Genomic DNA, 19,246 nt, shown 5'->3' on the forward strand with positions numbered 1-19,246 from the left:
AAGTGACTCAGTGAAAATTGTACAGGAAACGTCATCTTGACCATTTGGTGTTACAGAAATCACATTTAGAATTTAATATGTACAATTACTCTGCCAAATGCATGTTTTCCACTGTTTCATGTGGTTTTTCCAATTGAGCAGATTGTGGAAGGAAAAAAAGAAACTCGAAGAATTTTAGACGTCGCGACGCCAATGATGTGTTCAATTGAGAAATTCTTTTCCTGAGTCAACAAAATCGACTGGCAATTTGGCAAAAGGGAGTAGAAGCACAAGGAGCAGAATGTCACAAAGTTGTGTATATATTTTTTCCGCCGTAAAATACACATTCCCATTGGAATTCGTTACAGACTCTGGTAGACTGGAGTATTATCTGAGGATAGGAGGAAATGGGGAAAAAAACGGGTAAAGATGTAGGCAGATGAAAAAGCTCCCAATGTGGCGTCTTGAAGCTTCACACAAAATTTTTTTTTAGTATTATTATATATGCAAAGCACTCATAGCGCGTTGTCTGCAAAGTTTCCTCTGCTCCTACACCACAAAATTTGCCAGAATCTTTTACGGGCCCACATCCCAAGGAAAGAACCCCTTATTCTATTGTACACATAAACCCCAACCCGCCTATATTCATCCGGTTTTTTTTTTGCCTTAAGGGCAAATATAAATAAAATTTTCACTTTGAGAATGTTACCCACAATATCTAGAGATTATAGAAAAGGGTTTTTCGAGTGTTAATTACTTGTTACTGACAATTTTGCTTGTCTAACAGCTATTTTGAACAAAATACAGTCTAACAAAAAGCTCCATTATAAAGTTGTTGGATTTTAAATGTCGCAAAATTGGCAGCAACTTTGGAGTTGAATAAGTCAGCTTTTAATTAGGACAATGGCACAGATGTTATGTTGTTGGAATCGTTCTACAATTACATTTTGGAATTTTGGGCGACTTTAAGCCTAATTGCAAGGCACTTCAAATTTCCAACTTAAATTGTTTCTAGCATAGAATTGGATTAGACACTAATGCGACATTTTCTATAAACATTTTAGTACGTGTTCTTTGCACTACGATTATGATTCTTCCTGTTCGATTTCAGATATACTACGAATCTAAAATGTTTAAATGAGGTAACTGAAGCTGGGACTAGTCAGTAAAAATTCAAATTTGACTAATAGACCATAGCAAATAGTCATCTTATAATTTTTGACAGAGAGAAAATGAAATACTGAGCAAATGAACACAGTAAAATATCAAATTTGGTCAGTAAAAATTCAAATTTGACAAGTACTCAATTTAGAAGTAAAGATTTTGTCAAAGGGAAAATAAAGAAGCAGCTGAGAATTTTTACAACCCATTTTCATTTTATCCATAATCCTATAAGATGTTAAATTATATCATTAGGGCTACGGCATATCTTTTAGATCAGGAAAATTTCATGAAATCAAAATGTGCATCCTTTTCTTTCTCACACCTTTTTGCGTATGTCTATCTCATTCTCTCGCACTCCAAATTGGCTTGAGCTAAATTTTTGTAGATGTTTAAAAGAAGAAGAAGAGTGCGAGAGAATGAGATAGTCATAAGCAAAACGTGTGAGAAAGAAAAGGATTCGAATTTCGACTTCAGGAAATTTTTCTGATCTAAAAGGTCTGCCGAAGCCATTAGATACATTTTTGTAAATTATTTAAGTTCCTTATTAACCAAATTTTATTCGCTGATTGCATTTTGCTTATTAATTTTTGGTTATTACTGACGAAATTCCATTTTTTGTTGACCAAATTTAGTATTTTGTTCACCAAAAAAATGTACTGGCCAAATTTAATTTTTTTTTGCAGATCAATTCAGTTTGCTGCACTGACCAAATTTTCTCAATTACTAGCTTTCGTATTTTTGATGAGCTAAATTTTCATTTTCATCCTGATCAAATTTATTTTTTACTGAATTAATGTCATTTCCTGATGACCAAATTTACTCACTGACTAAATGTCATTTTTATACCTCCGATACACCTTTTAAATTGTTAAAATTTTAAGAAATCGAAATTCGTGTCCCTTTCTTTCTCAAAAGATTTGCTTAAGTCTCTCCCACTTTTGGACTCAAAATTGGACCGAACTAAATTTAATTTGGCGTGATGTGCAAAAGAAGAAGAAGAGTGCGAAAGACTAGGATTGACATACCACAACTTTTAAGTAAGGGATGTGAATTTTGACTTTATGAAATATTCTTGATCTAAAAGTTGGGCTTGGGCCGGAGTCATTATGATTTTACAATTTTTATAACTAAATTTTATTATTGGTTTATTGGTATTATTGGTTGGTCAAATTTTATTTTCTTCCTTGTCAAATTTAGTTTTTTTTGCTGACCAAATTTCATTTCTTGATATCTAAATTTAATTTTTTTGACGAATTAAACTTCAATTTTTTGTTCGCCAAATTTCGTTTTTTTTTTATTAACTAAATTTTATTTTTTACCAACCATTTATTAGGTGAGATTCTTAACAATCTCACCTACTATAATCCTAACAAAATTTCATGTCGTCCGATCGACCTCAAACTTGGCCAAAATGTGTTTCGCCACTTCCTGATCACGAATATATATGTGGCTATTTTACGTTCCCGGCCGGCCGGCCGGCCGGCCGGCCGCTCTTTGGAGCTTAATAGCTCCTAAACTAAAAAAGATATCGACTTGCGGTTTTGGGCAAAGGTTATATATCGGGTGAAAATTGCAACTTGGTGCATTGACCCCCCACCCCCCACCCCTCCTTCCGCCATTTTGAAGACACCCCTTTTTTTGTTTTCTCAATAGCTCCGCCCCTATGGCATCGAGCGGGCTCAAATTTTAGTATGTTATAGCTGGGCCTTAGAGCTTTCCATCAATACCAAACTTAAGGTCCCCCGACCCCCCTGACCCGAGCTATAAGGGTCCAAAAAAAATTTCTTAAAATGGCCATAACTCCGGTTCTAATTGTCAGAATTTAAAAAGTGAGGGCTTTTTGGAAAGCTCTCGTGAAATGCCACTTCCCCTTCTAACATCGCAAGTTCATAAAACCACCGCTAGGGGCGCTATTATTAAAAAGAAAATTTTTAAATCTTATAAGTTAAATAACTCAAAAATTCCATTGTGCATCGGGCTGAAATTTTAGTATGTTGTAGCCGTTGATTATACCTATCAAACAAAAAAAACCTTAAGTCGATCCATAAACTCTGACCCGAGCTATAAGGGGTCAAAGTTCGAACATTGACCGGCCTCTATCTCCGGTTCTAATTAACATATCGACCTAAATTTTACCTTTTTGGTTTCGTCTCGACGAGCACTTTCAGATGGAAGTTCAAAAAGTCACCATAGGTGGCGCTGTGATAGCGTCAAAATTCATCGAAATTCAAAGTCACTTTTCTCAAAAACGGCATTGTGCAAGTTAATGAAATTTTAGTATGTTGTAGTCCAGTCTAGGACGTTTCCAAAATGGTGCGTATGTGCGCTGTGGTTTCAATAGAACCGGAGATATGATGGGTCAAAGTTCACGAAATTCAAAAAATCATATCTCCGGTTCTATGTGACCGATTTTGATGAATGAGGGCTTAAACGAAAGATCTCACCAAATACTACAACTTTCTAGAATATTTGAACTTCGTGGGACCAACACCAGGGGCGCCACAGTCGAAAAACCAATTTCAATATCACATAACCTCAATTATCTTGACTCTCGCTGAACCGATTTTGATGATTACTTCAACATAATTGTAGAGCACATTTGTCTCTACATTTCGTCCATACATCATTTTCCGCTAAGACTACGCTATCACTCCGATTTTGCCGTTTAAGTGTGAAAAAATTGGTTTTTCCCATAATAACGCTTTGAAATCACTCAGATGCCAATTTGACTGCTTCTACTCCACCAAGCCACTTAAAATAGGGTTTTAAATGGAAAGTCCCACAAAATACAACAATTCTTAGAAATAGTTGAAGCTCAACAAATGACTACTTGTGGCACTCTGGATGAAAAAACGAGTTAAGAAACAAAAAACCTCGCTTATCTTGGCTTCTGAGTAATCGATGAGTTCAAGTTCTACGGCAAAATTATAGAGAACATTCTGGTCTACATTTCACCCATATACCACTTTTCTGTCAGTTCATCCAAATCCTTGATATTTTGGTTTAAATACAAAATTTGTATAATTTCACGAATTTGATTCAAGATAGCTGAATGGCGTCTCCCAACTTCAGCTCCAAATCGAATTTGCATGCACTTCGAGTTAGCTCACGTTAAGAATCTCACCTACATAAGCCGGTTAGGATTATCTGTCCCTTTTCTTACTGATCAAATTTACTTGTTTTTGCTTGCCAAATTTCGTTTTTTTGATTAACTAAATTTAATTTTTTGCTAACCTAAACGTAAATTTTTTTTGCAAATTTACGTTTTTACTGAATAAATATCATTTTTTTCTGACCCCATTTACTTCTCTGCTGACCAAATTTCATTTTCTTTCTTATCAAATTTATTTTTTTATTGGTTAAATTTCATTTTTTGATGACCACATTTACTTTTTCAGTAACCAAATTTTATTTTTTGCCGACCAAATGTCATTTGGTTTTAGAATGACCAAATTTAGTTTTTAGAATGACCAAATTTAGTTTTTATTGGCCAACTTTAATCTTCCACGGATCAAATTTACTTTTTTAAAGACAAAATTTTGATTTTTGATGAATATTTTTAATTTTTGAGTGATCAAATTTAATATTCTCTGAATAAATTTTTCATTCATCAAATTTATTCTTTTCGCTAACCAAATTCAATATTTCGGTGAACATATTTAAATGTTTGTGAAATACCCTTTTGAATCAGGAAAATTTCTTGAAATTGAAATCCAATTTCACGTTCTGTTCTTCCTGAAACGTTTTTGCAAAGTTTATCCGAGCCTTTAGTATTATTCTTATTTTGAATATTATGACAAATTTAATTTAGTTACGGAACACACATATGCAAAACGTTTAAGGGAGGATTCAAGGGAGGGTTTGAATTTTGATTCTATGTGATTTTCCTTTAATTTATTTTACAGTTCAAACTCTAAATTAACCTTAAGTTTGTTCCCGAGCTATAGATCACATGGTGAGAGATTTCGACTTCCGATCTTCGATGACTCCCCCATAAGTGGATATTATCTCAAACGGTCTTTTTTCATTTTTCCCCTCACCCCCTCCATGTCTTCTAAAACCATGTTTTCTCGATTTTCTCAAACTTAGGCAGAACTTAACTAACTTTTTAATTATTTTCGTATTTACAAAGTTTATGTGAAGAGTTAGGGTAAAGTGGTACAAGTTGGACAATGGTACAAGTTGGACAGGGCTTTTTTCTTACAAATACAGTACAAATTGTGTACTGTATTTATCAAGAAAAGAGCCATGTCCAACGTATACCAGCAAATTTGCCAACTTGTAACACTATGTCCAACTTGTATCACTTTACCCTACTTGCATGTGAAAGATTAAAAAGTAAGTTAAGAACATTAATTTTTGGAAATTGATAAATTGGGAGAGGAGGCGTCGACCTCGGGGCAGACCTATGAATGTATGAATTCTGAGATTCGTGAGTTTTTCACGTGAAAAACCTACCGTTTTTAAATCGTCTTTTGTAAGACTTTCGTTAAAATTTCATATAAAGTGTTATGTAAAACTCTTACAGCAACTAAGGAAGCACAGTATAGTTTTTACGAAAGCTTCACAAAACGCTTACTAAAGGTGATCTCAGAGCCGTGAATTTCTCATGTGAGTAACTCACGAATCTCAGAATTCATACTCTGGTAGCGCTTTGGGATTGGCCGTGAACACCTTCCTGAAGTGGCTTAGGATCGAGAAGCTTGGGTTGCAAACCTAGATGTCCTAAGCCCGCAACTCCAATAGGGATAAGATTGAAAATGATGATGATATAATGTTGATAAATTAGATATAAAATCTTGACTAAAGGATAAAGGAAAGTGAGGCAATTTGAATTAGTTTGCCTTTGAAATGGAGCTTTTTCTCTCATTTTTAAATAAAACTAGACCTTATATTATGCAATTTTATTCCAGTTCCATTTAAAAATAGGAGAAAAGAACCCAATTTCAAAGGTGTCTCCATTCAAAGGCGCTGTCATTTAAAAGTGCCCTACTTCTCCCTAAAGAAAACTGAATAATTTATTTGAGAATCAAGGGATTTTCTGGGAAAATGGAGTGTACATTAAATGTCTATTTGGCTAACCTATCTCCGAATGTTTGGAATACAAGTTTATAAAATTTAATTGTGCAAACGGGTAAACATGAACCAACACGTGAAGTTGAAATGTACAAAACCGCATATTAAATCGAATTATTAAAAGATGTACACCATTCTGCTTACGAAATCTGTATAATACCCTTTTAGCAGATGAATAGTCAATCTCTCAATTAACTTGGAATTAACATATAAACTTTGATATTATTTAATTAAGCGAACAAGAGCATGTGGTTGAATAATGCAACTCTGTGGATTGACCGGAAAGTTAAGAGGACTGAAAGTGTCCAAAGCTGCTTTTATAAATAAGCTCTGGAATTATAAATTACTGTATAGTAAGTTATTTAGTACCACTCTTCGTACGAATCAATGTTAAAAGCTAAATGGAAGTGTAACTTATCGGGACTTCCGGATTCCAACTAATTTAATGCACGTATGTAAAAAGATTTTTATAATTCAAAGTATAAAAAATAAAACTTCTAAAAGTCAATAAAACAAAAAAATATTTAGGTTAATATGCACTTAGCTTTTATTATTTTCTGCATTGGCAAGATGTAATAAAAGCTCTATTTATTTGAGTTGAATTATATACGGCCTACAAACAAGATTTTACGTCACGTCTAGAAATATCTATTTATGGATGCCGAATTAGAGAAATCAAAGTTTTGAAAGGAATAAGACAACTATGAAATCGAATGAAAGCATTAAAAGCTTAAACTGATATAAAAATATACCCTAAGCCAAGGGTTGCTCTCAAAATTCATCTGGCCATTTACAGTTTACACCGTAGATGTTGTTGTTGAGAAGGATAGTCGGATGAGAAGAAAATGGTGCAGAGGCAGGAACAAAAAAGTAGGAATAAAATTTACTGGGGATGACAAAATATTTTCATTTACAAACATCCATTTGAAAGGTTGAAATGGTGTTCAGAGCTTTTTCGTCCCTATCCTAGAGACAGATAGAACTGATATAGGAAAAGGTGGCAATCGAAATAGCAAATGGATTTACAAGGGGAATAGATAGAATGGAAAATCAGTTTGACTCCCACCCACACCTCAGATGTTGAACACCGGAAAATTGGCCAAAGTGGCTGTCCTCTCACGCTATTCTTTGTTCTTCTATTTCTGTCTCTGTCAAGAGACCCAAAAGTACTACTTCAGGCTTTACAATATATTTATAGGATACAGCAAACACTACAAACCTTGCACATCGATACATCCAATTTGCTTCTTCATGGGACTAGAATTTATTTGGCACATGTAACACCCTTTATCTGACTCCCGGATCTGTTTGATGCGCAATCGCCAGGTGTGCATGTCTTCGTGGACAACACTAATTCGATTGTTATGTGTGACAACACGGCCTTGCAGTGCCAAAACCGTCTGATCAGACGCCCGAAGCCAGCCAACCTGTAATTTAAAATCAATTGATCAACATGCTCTTGTTATCCCAGGTGGGAAATCCATTTAAAAATCCTTTCAAACTCAAAATTAACGTTCAGATCAGTCTAGACTAGAGGACGGGGATGAGATAAAAAAAGACCAATGAAATATCCCAAGACGCATTTGATATCCAAATAATGTGTCAAATGTAACCAACATATTTTATTTATTTATTTATTTTTTCTTTATTTATTTATTATAACATTTGACTTTTGAGACACAAATCTCTTGAAAACATAGTGTGGTAGTATAAGAAAAAGAGAGTAACAAGCGTCCACCGCCGTCTTAGCGTAGGTGACCAACCTCCAGAGCAAAACGGTGGAAAAGCTCTTTCACAGGTTGTGTAAGCCAGGAGCAACACATTAAGCGCGCAGGGTATTTTCAACGTAATCGAGCTATTTCTTAAAATTATAATGTATGAACGCAGGATGTATATTATCTGAAAATTATGTGCGTTGAATGCCAGTACAATAACCAATAACCTGATAATAACTTGGCTAAAAAATGTATTGAAAATATCAGTTACTTTCTATTAATATGATCAATACATTTTGTTTGATAAATTGCAGTTAAAATATTGTTATTTTCCCTTAAAATTACGACTAAATATTTTTATATCTATAAACAAGTCATAATATAATCTATTTTTGAGTGAAAATGCATAAAACTATGTCAAAAATTTCTAAAGTATATTTATCTTACATATTCGTGCTATTATGTTCATATAATGTCGTGAAATTGTATGAACATCATGTTCTGGTATATTTTAGTTGCATTTGCTCCATAAAAGACACAAGTTATATCGTCGGTTGCGTCTACCTCTGTCGTATCTGCATTTGTATTGTATCTGCATTCGGTGCAAGCCACAATACAGACGTACCCTCTTGCATGAAATGCTGAAACAAAAGAAATGCAGATACGACAGAGGTAGACGCAACCGACGATATACAACTTGTCTTCTTTTTGTATGACGCTGCCAGATTGTCAAATTCTGCTTTGTTTACTAAGCAGAGGTTCTTTTCTGAGTGAAAACTTGTGATAAAAAGTGATGTTTATTATAAATTAAATTCGTGAAGTGCACCAGCGTGTACAGTAAAGTCAAGCACACACATCGAAGAAATCAAATTTGACAAAGTAAGGATAATTGATAGAAAAATAGTGAATTCATACTGTATTCGTGAGAGCTAACATTTTGTTTCTTTAATTGTATTGTAGCGAAAGAACAAGCACTAAAACCATACCTTGCATGATACCTTCATACCTTCATACCTTGCAAAATATCAGACCTAACTCTACAAGATTTGGACAAAAATCAATAAAATTTACAGCCATCAGCGCTTACAATAAAATTATTACAAAATACCCAAGATTAAATAATGTTAAGGATTTACACACTTTCAAAACAATTGTACATTCTGAAATTTTCCCATGATAAGTCATTTTTTGTGCTACACAACTTTGTAATTTTAATTTCAAACTATCTCTGGGCATGAACCAATAAACTTATTATTATTTATTTATTATTTAAAACAATTTCCTGATCTTCTGTTGTGAAACTTAATTGCAGAAAGAGTGTCCAGAGTGCATAAAAAGTCTATCAAATGCATAAATGCAGTGTTTTGACATTGTTTATTCTGAAGTGATATTATTGATATCAGGAATCTGTAATGTAAACATAATGTACGACATACTGTAAATATAATCACAAAAATATGTAAAAACGTGTTTTCTTCTAAATTTCTTATTTATTCAGGTTATAATATCTTTATTTTTTTATTTTATCAGGAAAATTATTTTGGATATAATTGAAAAATTATAGAAATTTGGCGACACTAAACCCAATTTAATTGAGAAATTGTGCAAAAATATTTGTATTTGTCCAGAATTGTGTTTAAAATGATATTCTATCAATACACGCAGTAAAAATCCGGCATTCATAAGTTTTTTCAATAATTCGATGAAAAAAGCAATAAATTTATTCAATTTCATTTTCTTTCATTTACCAGCTTTCCCTTGAGAATTTCAGGTCGGGAATGAAATTTTGTTCACTAATATTGTGACACACTACGCAAAGAACAAAATCAAAAAATATATTTTTTAATCAATCTTCAGTAAAAAACGATCGTAATTTTGCATAAAACCCGCACAGCTTAAGCTTAAAATGATTTCACTTATATGTAATACACGCATAGCTTTAACACGAAAAGGGTTAAATTGCAAATAAAGAGCGAACAGCTTCAGCACAAAATGGTTAAAATTGAATATAAATTTTCTCTCGAACGAAACGCTTAGCAACTTAGATCGTTTTTACTCGGATTCTGTGCAGATTTTATTAAAAATTGATAAAATATCATAATTTCTATGCGAATTTTTGTTCAATACGTTAGTCTCACTTCAATAATAAAGCACGATGGTTTTTAGAATATTATCACAGAAACATTCATTATCACAGAATCAGTGTTAGCAAGGAGACACTGATTCTCTTCATGAACATTGTTTTCTGGAATGTGATGTCTTGAACAACGTATATAACAAAATCCCCAAAAAAGATTATCGTTATGAAGAGAGCTGGAAATAAATCTTAATTTCAATGATTTTTACAATATTTATGATTAGCAGAAATCACGGAATAATTGGAAAACTCCCTGATACTATTATATTGGTTCAACCGGTTCAACCGGGTAGGAGAAAATTTTAATTGTGATTGCCAGTAAATTTCTTCATGAATTTTAGACGACAAGCTTCACAGTAAAAAGCCGCAAAATATTTTACTAATTGCAACGAAATCTTTGATTGAGTAATGAATAAAAAATCTGAACATGATATTTGATGGGTATCACTCAATTTTACATTTTTAACATTGTAACTTTACATGTTAAAAATGTAGCATATGTTAAAGGGTTCTTTTTTACTATGAAAAAAATGATGTAAAGTGTAAAAAATTCGCCCAACCCTGATGATAAGCCAACTAGTGTAAGTCTTTCAAGAAAACTGAAAGAAAATTCACATTATTCGAAGGCATGAACATTCGAAGGGAGAGTACTTTCCCCTATATTTCTTATGTAGGTTTAATTCTATAATTTTATTAACGCTTGAGAGTACCTTGGAGGTGATATTATGTTTATGGAAACGTTTCCGTATTGGTCGGATGTGTTTTCATGTTTCTGAAAACGGTCGAGTATAAGGAGCTTGATGTCGACGTTATGCGAGCAATTCATCCGGATAATTCTACCAAATTATCTAAATACGAGTACAATATAAAATAAATAAACTAAATGGTAATCCTACTTCTGAATTTGTCGGAATATTACGAAAATTCCTTCCCAAAACTTTTCACTGTAACCCAATATAATTATGTTCAACTTTTGGCTAAGGCAACATATTTGTTTATACATGTAAAATAATTTAATTAAGTTTTATATACTATTTAATCTTTTAACTTTCTCTTTTAGTACTCACAACTCATACAATTTACTACCAAAACTGTAAAATAACTGAAATTTGTTTGAAAAAAATTCCCGTTTTGATATTCTATGCATGAATTTATCTTTACTCCGTATTTCATGAATGGTAAATGACTTATTTGCATATTTCATCAGTAGACGTAAAAGAATTGTTGGGCTATTGCAATGGCTAAAGCTTGATTGTTATGAGGAAAAATTCGTACAAGAAAAAAAAGGATTCTCTTCAATTTGTAGCCGAGAAGAGATGGAGACAGTGAAAAATGTGTCTTGGTTGTTTCTTGGTCTTCAGAAAAATATTTTTATGTACAAGAAGTCGGATGAAGTTGGGGTAAATTTATTACACGAAAAGTATGCGTATTCACAAATAACAATGCACAAACATTTTTCTGTAGGATGAATTTGCTTTTCTTTCTTCAAAATGCTAAATGTTGTTAAAAAGAGAAATGGTGGGAAAGCGTAAGCAACTTTGCAGAATGTTTGATTATGTAGTCTTCCCCCTATGTTCGGATCAAACGTTAATTATATGAAATGTATATATATTATCAAATGTGTATATAATCAGTTTCAATTATAGCTGCAAGGCATTTATAAGATTTTACTCTACAATATTTCTTTTGCAACTTTTTTAGAAACTATCAGGACTTTCATATCATAACTCAAATTTTGGTCTTAGATTTTCTTTATGCGTTTATAAGTTTCTGATATTGACATTTCCTTTTAAAAAAATATCGTTGGAAGTTCGAAAATTTAAACTAACGAGTTAGACAGAAGTGAATAAGTTCCTAAAATCGTTATTTGTTTTTCAGCTATCCTTAAATTTTAGTTAGGTTTTAGTTGTGGTATTCGATTCTACATAAGTCACGCTCTGTGGTATTCATTTCTCTACTATTGGCATTGCATCTCACTTTTGGTATTCGATTACTTGTTTTGGTATGCGATTGTTGTCAGATTCTTTTGGTATTCGACTTAGTTTTCCAAATCCGGTTGCAGTTTTGATATTCTACGCTACGTTTTCAGTGAACCTCGCTCTGTGGTATTCATTTTCATAAATCGTTGAGTGAATTAGTGCTGACTTCTTACTTTTGGTATTCATTTCTCCGTTTTGTTATGCTGTTCCCAGTTAGTAGTAAATTTTGAGTAATCTATTCTTGCTACTTGATGATAAATTTTCGGAATTAAGGTCCTGGTTTTCTGTTTTCAACTCTAAATTTCTGACACAGAGTTCTTAAGTTTAGATACTTGAACTGCGGATATTTGTATTTAATTTTTAATTATAAATATTCGATTTTATTTTTGGTATTCGATTCTCTGTTTTCAGTAAACAAATCACACTCTATGGTATTAATTTCTCTACTATTGGTATTGCTTCTACTTTTGGTATTCGATTCTTTGGTTTCATATGCGACTGTTCTTTGCTTCTTTGGTATTCGATTTCGTTTTCTGCATTCGATTCTGAGCTTCATTCCTCAATTATCACTTTTCGGTTTCAGTTTTAATATTCTAATGCACTATGTTTCTAATACTCCTCGATTTGTGGTATTCATTTCTTTAAATCTATTATAGTTCCCTACTATTGGTACTCGCTCCTCGTTTTTGTTATAAAATTTTGTGTTTAGATTTAGAGTATGCTTTTTTGGACTAATTAATTTCTAGTTTTTGGTATACAACCCTAGGTATTTGATTGTTGGGTTCCGATATACAGCTCTCAAATTAAATAATTGGTATTCGTTTATCGGTATTCACTTCTCGACTATCAAAATCTTGTTTTTAGTTGTGATATTCGATTTCACGTTTTTAATAAACTGTTCTCGCTTTATGGTATACATATTTGCAAATCAGTATTAGCTTTTCTGTTTGGTATATAGGGTAAATGTCCTAATTCAAATCTATTTCCAGACGCTTTAACTTTGACAGAAGATTCAACACATTAAATTCATATTTTTTCTGAAGAAAATTACATAAATGTGCTCCTTGACTCTTCTAGAATGTTACTGTTTAGTGAAAATTCTTTAGATATAATTTGAAAACTTTTTAAATACAAAAGAAAAATACGCGAGCGTAAAATGATTCTATTGGAAACATATTCATCCAAATGGAGACAAGGGAAAGTTTGTAATTGGAGACAAACAGTGTAAGTGAAACCGCGACGAAAGGCTTGCAAAACCTTGTTGAGTTGCTCTTGAGTGCAGGATTTGTTCTTAGTCTTGGTCTTTTCTGCTTTCCCATCTAAAACAATAAGAAAATCCCTCCAAAAAAATCATATTTCCGGGGTTTCCTATTGAAGTATTTGCAGATACTTCAGAAAACCCTTTTTGTTCACGAAATAGGTAATTATTTCATTTGAAAACTTCACGTACCGTTAACAATAAAGATTAGCACTTAATTTAACTAATATTAGCCAGAAATATGACATAAATGTTAAAAAAAAGTGAATGAACAACAATCACCTCATTGTGTTTTTCATTGGAAAACATGGTCGATCGATAAAAAATTCGATGGTGAAAAGGTACACTTTTAATTATTCTGAGAAATTAACAAATTAAAATTTGTGAATATGAATGGATTTTCGCTTTATTTGAAGCAAAATTAACTAAATAATGAAACTGCGGTATAGAAAATATATAAATATAATAATTTAGTACTGTATTTATCATGAAAACAATGACGTTTCCATTTGGAGTAGCGAAAAATTTCCATTTGGAGCATGTTTTGAATTAGCTTAATTTACCCTAAGCCCCTGTTTTATTACGCTGTTTTGAGTATACCATTGGTATTGGTATTCAGTTCTGAATTTCCCGAATTGAATCACACTTTTTTATTATTTTAGAATAGTATTTCAATTTTAGATATTTAATTCTGTTCTGTTCAGTAGGTATTAAGTCTTCAGTCGTTGGTATTTGGCTTAGAGTTTGCGTAAAGGGGAAGTGAGGCACCTTTGAATTGGGGGAGTCTTGAAATTGGGTTCTTGGCTATTTTTAAACGGAATTGAGCCTTATCATGTTGTATTTTAGCTTCTCAAATGGTTTATGGAGCAAAATTAAATTATGATAAGGCTCATTTTCATTTAAAAATAGGACAAAAGGGCTATATTTTAAAGTTTCTCCACTTTCCCCTATACGGGTCATTGCCTAAGTTTTCAGTTTAAGGTTTCTAGGTGTGCTCGGTTTAAAAATTTGCCTTTTGCATTTCGTTTAGAGTCTTCAATTTCCAGTATTTCGATTGGTATTGAACTCGACTGCCCTAATGATGCTATTCCAATTAAAATGGAACAGTTTTTAAGCACTTTACTGTTCTCAAGTGGTTCTACGCAATCGATGACAGTTTGGTGCTTTTACAGTCGACATAAAAGCCAACACAAAGACAAGTCGATAATGCAGAACCACTTGAGAACAGTAAATTTTCCGTACAGAAGTAGATCTTGAAAAATTCGAAAATCGATTTGAAGATCCAAAAAAGAGACTTTCTTACTTTTAGATAATTCCGCAAGGTGGCTGAGGTACATCCTGTTTGAATTTCGAAGTGCTGAAGTGTCAAAATGTGACGGTCTTCACATTTGTTGCGAGGAAAAAAAACAGAACAACGACGCTTATTGTTCTTGTCCCATTATTTAATTACTCCGTAATCACTGAGTAACTCTTTTGCCAGCTTTTTAGTGTGATATTTGATACATTTTCCCCACCTTGTTCGAAAATTTAGTATGAAAATTCGAAATTGAATTTGAATTCTTCGAACTTTAACGACTTTTTGTGCAAATAGAGTTCCATTTACCTTTCATCCAAGACACTATTGGAGAATCAAAATCTACTACACACCTTTTTTGTGCTACACACCTTTGTAATTATTTCAAACTATCTCTATCTACATATTTTATATTGTATAGTCCTACATGTTACTTTCTGTATCCTGGGCATGAACCAATAAACTTATTATTATTATTATTTCTGTTTAGGCTCAAAGTGTTCTCCAGAACATGCTGGAGAACCCTTCATCGCTTGTCTCCGATAGTGAGCCACCATTGCTCATTCCAAGAGAGCCACGAATCTAGCGTCCTCCTCGCTTCACTGGTAAAGACCGACTGAGAAACCGATCCGATTGTGCCATCGGAATAACTCGGCGAGCGCTCTCAACTCCACCTAGCGGAATTATAGAGATATCGTAACTTGAAGTTAGCCGTTATTACAGCACCCCTCAAAGTTACTACCCCAGCTGAACCGTGATTGGTACCGTTGGCTTAGAAGAGTCGTCGTCAGGACGGACTTTTTCCGTCTAACTCCTCTAGGCCCAACAGTTCTACTACAATAGCACCATAATTCATTACATATAAATTTTTCTTTTCAATTTTTTCTGTGATATTTCTTTTAAAATCTGAGCAGTAGTCACAAAAAAATTGCAAAGTCAGCAAAATGTTATACATTGCTGTATTGTTCTTTAGAGTAAAAGTCATAAAATGGTTGGTTGTCAAGATTTCCAATATAAACTGAAAATCATAATAATTTTATGTGCGTCTAAAATATTCCACGGGATAATACACATTTATAAATTTCTGTTGAATATTCTTGAATTTTTATTGCTACCAAAAGAAAACCGCCCTAATCATAAAATTATAAGAGATACTAACCTTATATCTTCCCAGATTCTTCACTGAACATGTCAAGAGGGCTTCTCTTCCGGCTGGGAATGTCACATTTGAAATTGTTCCTTCGAATTCAGGTTCCGGTTCAACTCCTTGCAAATTAACGTCTGTAACAAGAAAATTGGGGAAGAAGTGTTATGTGTTTTTTTTTTGAAGGGAAAAAGGATAAACTTCTTATATCATTCAAGACCCACTAACCACTCATCCCATTCGCAAATCCATTAAATAGCAGGGTGAGTGAGCATTTGTCTGAATGGATAAAAGAAGCGAGTTAAGAAAAAAAAGATGAGGAATTCCTCTCGTACTAAAGTGCTCAAAAAATGTAATTTATATAATAATCAAGAGGGGAAATGTAAAGAGAAACCATGCAAGAAGGGATCTCTTTTCATCAGTGATAATAATAACAATTTTTCCATCTCCACTTGTTCCTGTGTGGGGCGGTGAGGGGGGGGGGGTGTAAGCTTTCCACCACTGTTTTTCCCTCCTGCCGCCTTTTAATAAGGCAAAACGAAACGGGCTTTTGGGAGCTTTTTGGTGTTCTTTCCCTTCTTTTATGGGTCGTCTTTTGGCTTTTGTGCGGTTGACTGAAAATCCCCAGGGAAATGCAATTAAATTATCGTTGAGTTACTATTTCATATAACATTTAATGCATAAGGGTATAATCATATATCCCTTGGATGTATAAGTACAACCTTGTGCCTCTTTTCTGTCTTCATCCTGAAAATTTATAGAAATAAAAGAGAAATTCTACCCATCCCAATTTTGGGGGGAGGCCGTTGGTAGGGCTAAGGCCCAAGAGGGTTGAGGGTAAGAAAAGATATTTGTAAGTTTATCCATATAAAAGTCAACTCGTGGAACAATTTTATTTTCCTACATTTAATAGGCAACATTAAATAATGCTCGTGTAGCAATATTCATAATTTGTGTGTTGTGAATACTTAATTGCTTGGAAAATTTTGCATATAACCTGTTGTATTGCGTGGCATGGGGATATTTCGGCAGAAAAGTGTATTTAGTTGTGTTTTTACACATAAGACAGAGAAATGGTGAGTAGATTTTCATGTCTCTTACCTCTACGTTTTGGAAGCACTTTGACACCCCAACCCTATCATTCAGTGGTCCTATATTTAGGAAAATCTACCAAACAATAGTCCTGGGGTTAGTGAAAATGTGTACCATTTGGGTCAGACGCACAGATCAGATAAAATCAAGGGCTTTAATCTTACCATGTCCTCCCTCCATATCCTGAAAAAATATACCTAGCATGTGGCTTTTCTACCAAGCCTACGCACGCAGAAATAATTCTAACTTTCAACGGAAGCCTTGTTATGACGGAGAAATTGAATTCTTCAAATTACAGTCCGTCACCACAAACAGAAACTAGTTATTTCAAGAAGCATGAGGAAATTGTCGTATAATTTATTACGCATACACAGGAAATTATTTAATGAACCCCTCCATCGAATAAACATAGGGTAATGTGACGCACTACATCCGAGAGCTTTTGCCCTATATATATACCTAAATACATTCTTGTCATCGTATCCTATATAGAAACAATCCCATATTATTTTTCAGCTCATTCTAAGTGGTACATAACACGTTCTACTTCCACTGTACCACTCTAAGTTACAACTACCTAAAAAAATGCAGGAAAACAAACTTTAGAGGAAGCAAAAAAAATTAAACTTTCAAATTCATTTATCTGAGAAAATTGGATTTTGCCTTTTGCACTGTATTTATACAATAAATCGAGATAAATAAATCTGTTATTTAAATGGTCCAAAAACCGATAAGAAAAAGTGATTAAATTTTCACAATGCCACAATTTAGTCGAACGGCTTTTTGTGACAGACTTGATACATTGTATCAATTATTGCCTAAATATATCTTCTTCTTTTAAGAAAATTACTCATAGAGACATTAATGAGTTGTTATTTTCATGGAAAGTTGTTTATTGTCAATATTTTCTTGGAAATGTTGCTATTTTATTCGTTAAATCCAAAGAAACAGATATACATTAAATATACGTATAATCCCCTATTTTTCTGATACTTTCACATTTCCACTAATCCCCTGATAAATCATATTTTATCATAATTAAGTGGATCTAAATAGTTGAGGAAAATACCGCCCATTTTTCTATTATTTCCCCCTGTCTGACTATTCTAGAACTAAAGGTCAAATGGAAGAAGATATAGGCTTCCGGTATTCAACGACCCTCCATAATTCTACATTTAGAGACGTTTATTTCCTCTTTACCTCCACCCAGATGGATGTTTTCTCTTGAAAATATTCCTTGTGAGAATTGAATACAGTGGGACCTCGATAGAGTCAATCCCCAATAGAATCAATCTCTAATAGAATCAGCAGCTATTTTTTTAATTTATGATAAATAAATTGAAAATCTTTTACACTCTTAAAATTCACTAGTCCTGATTTTTATTTAAAAATTGAAAAACCTGAGAAAGAGCTTTTCCACAGGTTTTCTCTGGAGGTTGGACACCAACGCTAAGACGGCGATGGACGCTGAAAACTTATGGGATCTCATTAAGCGAAACTGTAGGGGAAAGTGCGTTACTTTCGGACGATCTTTAAACAACTCATTTTTCAATATGTTTTTAATGATTTTCACCTATTATAATAGGGGAATGTAGGCATGGTTCGTACAGAGTGAACTTTCACTGAGAAAAAAAAGAGGCTGCGATTAACTTTTTTTCCTCATAACTTTAACACTTTTTAGGTGTAAAAATATATCAACATTTTTTAATGTTAATTTTACACCTTTTTAAGGGTAAAATTAACATGAAAAAGGGTAACTTTTACCCCCAATACACCTGAAAAGTGTAATATTTACACCGATTTCGGATCAATAATGCAGGGTAAAATTAACATTTCCGGAATGTTATTTTAACTTTTTCGGATTTATCTCAGTGTTTAAACGATGCGAATTTTCTCTTTGTTTGCAAAGAGCTGACCTACTATTTCTCATCTTGTTTCATAAACCTAATAATGATCTATATCTTATGGCTAAGAAATGACGAACTTGTTCCTTGCAAACAAAGAGAAAATTTGCGTTGATTGAAGGCTCACTCTGTGCGAACCATGCCAACATTCCCCTACAGCTTGAGCCGTTCGAAGGTAGCGCGTTTTCCCTTGCTTTTAAAGCATTGTTGATAAATATATTTATCTATCTAATTGAAGATCCTTCCAGGATCACAGCATTAACATTGAGAAGATTAATCTTTTAGTCTGAAATAAAGTATTCAGGCTTTCTGGCTAAGTATTTGCCATTACTAAGAAACATTTTCACCTCTTTATGGAAAGAATAAATTATAATAAATTGCTATTAAGATATTAATTAAGTTAAATAGTTTCTGTGAGAACTAAAGATGAAAAAAACATTTAAAAACTCAGGTAAGATTATGGTATGGAAAGATGAGATTATTTACAGGTAGACATTGAAGCCA

General features: G+C 33.2%; 1 protein-coding gene across 1 annotated transcript in view; it reads right to left on the reverse strand.

Moving 5' to 3' along the window:
• Window positions 1–19,246, reverse strand: part of LOC129810189 (lachesin) — a 57,160-nt gene that overhangs the window by 27,864 nt on the left and 10,050 nt on the right. Inside the window, exons 2-3 of the mRNA XM_055860514.1 lie at window positions 15,762–15,883; window positions 7,439–7,646 (exon numbers count right to left, since the gene is read on the reverse strand). Of these exons, the coding sequence (XP_055716489.1) occupies window positions 7,439–7,646; window positions 15,762–15,883 (330 nt within the window). The remainder of the gene's footprint in view (window positions 1–7,438; window positions 7,647–15,761; window positions 15,884–19,246) is intronic.

Source organism: Phlebotomus papatasi, chromosome 1 (genome assembly GCF_024763615.1).
Source record: "Phlebotomus papatasi isolate M1 chromosome 1, Ppap_2.1, whole genome shotgun sequence".
NCBI classification, from domain to species: Eukaryota; Metazoa; Arthropoda; class Insecta; order Diptera; family Psychodidae; genus Phlebotomus; species Phlebotomus papatasi.